Source organism: Montipora capricornis, chromosome 12 (genome assembly GCF_036669925.1).
Source record: "Montipora capricornis isolate CH-2021 chromosome 12, ASM3666992v2, whole genome shotgun sequence".
NCBI lineage: Eukaryota > Metazoa > Cnidaria > Anthozoa > Scleractinia > Acroporidae > Montipora > Montipora capricornis.
The window spans coordinates 36,074,938-36,077,437 of NC_090894.1; the positions used below are offsets into that span (position 1 = coordinate 36,074,938).

General features: G+C 37.4%; 1 protein-coding gene across 1 annotated transcript in view; it reads left to right on the forward strand.

Moving 5' to 3' along the window:
- LOC138026579 (hydroxyacyl-thioester dehydratase type 2, mitochondrial-like) overlaps positions 1-571 on the forward strand; it is a 16,615-nt gene extending 16,044 nt beyond the window's left edge. The window contains exon 4 of the mRNA XM_068873974.1: positions 117-571. Within this exon, the coding sequence (XP_068730075.1) occupies positions 117-170 (54 nt within the window). The 3' untranslated portion in view covers positions 171-571. The remainder of the gene's footprint in view (positions 1-116) is intronic.
- Positions 572-2,500: the final 1,929 nt, after the last annotated feature.

Here is a 2,500-nt window from a genome sequence, read left to right on the forward strand (position 1 = left end):
TAGTTCATTGCTGGGAATTTTGACTTTGATAGTTAAGAGTCCATGTTTGGTCAATGTGCCTGGGCAAAAAATGAGAAATATTCATATTTGTTATGTATCATTTTGATTCTTTTTAGGTTGTTCTCTCTGGTGAAACAAAATTATTGATTCCTAACAAATGGGATGTCTAAAGGAAGACTGAGATTAGTGTGTACAGTAAGTTCTTGGACAGTTTCTGTGATAGCAAAGGACATATATTGATGACAATTATAATGACAATAAACGACAACTGACATGCCTATCAAAGCTTGATGGAATGTTCATGTTCATTGCTTGTCAGAGAGTATGCAGTTGTTTTTAGATGCTGTTATTATCAACAAATAAAAGAACTGGTGGTTTGTAACGTTTGAGGAAATACGACTCTCTTTACTTTAACTGACATGTTTTGGCAGATACATCTGCCATCAGGTGTATCGGTAAGTAAAATATGAGGTGCTTTGTTACAACGAGTAAGCGATTTGCAATGATAATGACAGGAATTAAATAAAATTTGTAATGCTAATGATAAAATAAACAGAATGTCTCAAATTAATAATGTGTGTGAACTGTGACATGTACTCCTCTCTCCTGGGGCTTTTATCCCCAATTTTGTACGATCATTCCAGTCTTGCTTTATAGCCTTTCCCTTGGGAGCAGAAATCAGCATGAGCTTCTGCTCCTTTGCTGTGATTATGAATGCTCATTCCATCGTCAGGGGACTGTTGTTTTTCTGGCTACAAAAACGCCTTTTACATGTAAGTCATTTTCTTGACATCCCTTACTCAGTTAGGGAAGATGGGTTTGCTTTCTGAGCATTCAATTATCGGTACATGTATGTAATTTTAATGTTGAAGTTCTATCAAATTCGAATGCACCTGCTGTGATGTGACAAATGTGAAACGATGATTGTGTGCCGTTGTATTTAACGCGTAGCGTTGTCCGTTGACAGTTATGATTTTTGTACTTTTAATGTATACTTTTACAGTATGAAAAAGACGCACGACACTGCCAACGAGAAAGTCATCTAAAAATATGTTTTCCCGTCATTGTAATAACTTCGTGATAACCCCAAGTCGTTTGCAATGGAAGGTGCGTATCAACATTGCAGGAATAAAATGACATTTTATGCCATCGTGGAGTAAATTCCTACTATTTAGTAGTATCTCGGCTTTAGAAGCCAGGTTTTTAATTTTTTGGCACAAATTTTGATTCCACAGTTTGACATCAAAGGATCACACCATTTGACCGTAAGTCATTTTCTCCCACACACAGGTCCATTTTAATGGATTATTTAACTGACTGTTAAATACTGAGAAACCAATGAAACCAGATTGAATCACCAACTACACAACGCATTTTCACAACATGGCAGCCATTCTCCGAACGGCCTATTTTTAATGTACATACCGGAAAGAAACCGGCACTCACAAATACTTCACACTTCCTTCCCTTCCTTTCCTTCTAATAGGTGTGGATAACAGTTAATTAGGTAAGCCAAAAGAACTATTTCTAATGTCAACAAAAACGAACAAAATGTTCAGAACATTAGAGCCTAGAAGCGGAGCTGCGCGGAGCACCATAGCTAAGAAAATATGGTAACCCATCGATGTGAGAAAATTTGGTTTTATAGCCATGATGTCATGAACGTCAGTACGTATGTACGTCTGCCCGTCCATGTATGCCAATGTGACCAGTATCACGTAACCATATCACGGGCTCAAGTTTAGAGCTCATCGAGGAGGCAATACTCTATAGCTAGTTTACAGCATACATCTTTGATATTGGACATCAATGTTATGGTCAATTGACACCTGTCAAAACAGGATATCCGCTGACCAGTATTACGTGACCATATCGCGGGCTCAAGTTAAAACTTATCAAGGTCAGCTGTTTTTTTGAAGTTGAACGCTGACCCGGGACTGGTTGTTGATTGGATCACAGGCTCAAGGCAGGTCAGACACTCACACTCACACCTGAACGAGGCTTAATTTTTCGCGCTCTTTCTGTGGCTCGACGCGGCTACGCAGCCATGCTTCGTCAGCAAAGGTCTTGACAGTCGATGCTTTTCGTGTTCAGGTACGGTTTGGAAAATATATTTTTCTTGCATTTGTCGCTGGTTTCAATCCAGGTTTAACATAATGTAGCTATAGTTATTCAAGTCAAGCATTGGAGGGATATAAACTTGAAGCTGAGTGTTTATGTTTAATTTGTTTAGGGCTGCTTTTTGCTCTGAATTGCAGTTTTTGCTATGTCTCATTTTGTGAAGTTGCATGCATGAAGTTTTTTTAAATATTCGCATAAGTAAATGAAACAGGAAAAAATCACCATAGCACGTCATTCGATAAACTTTAGCAGTAAACTTTAAACCATAATGTTTTTCTGTTTATATTATATAATGATTTGTGGAAAATTACATGAAATAGATTTATTTAAAAGGAGTATAGAATGTGTCCTTTTTGTTGTGTTATTTTACATAATGGAG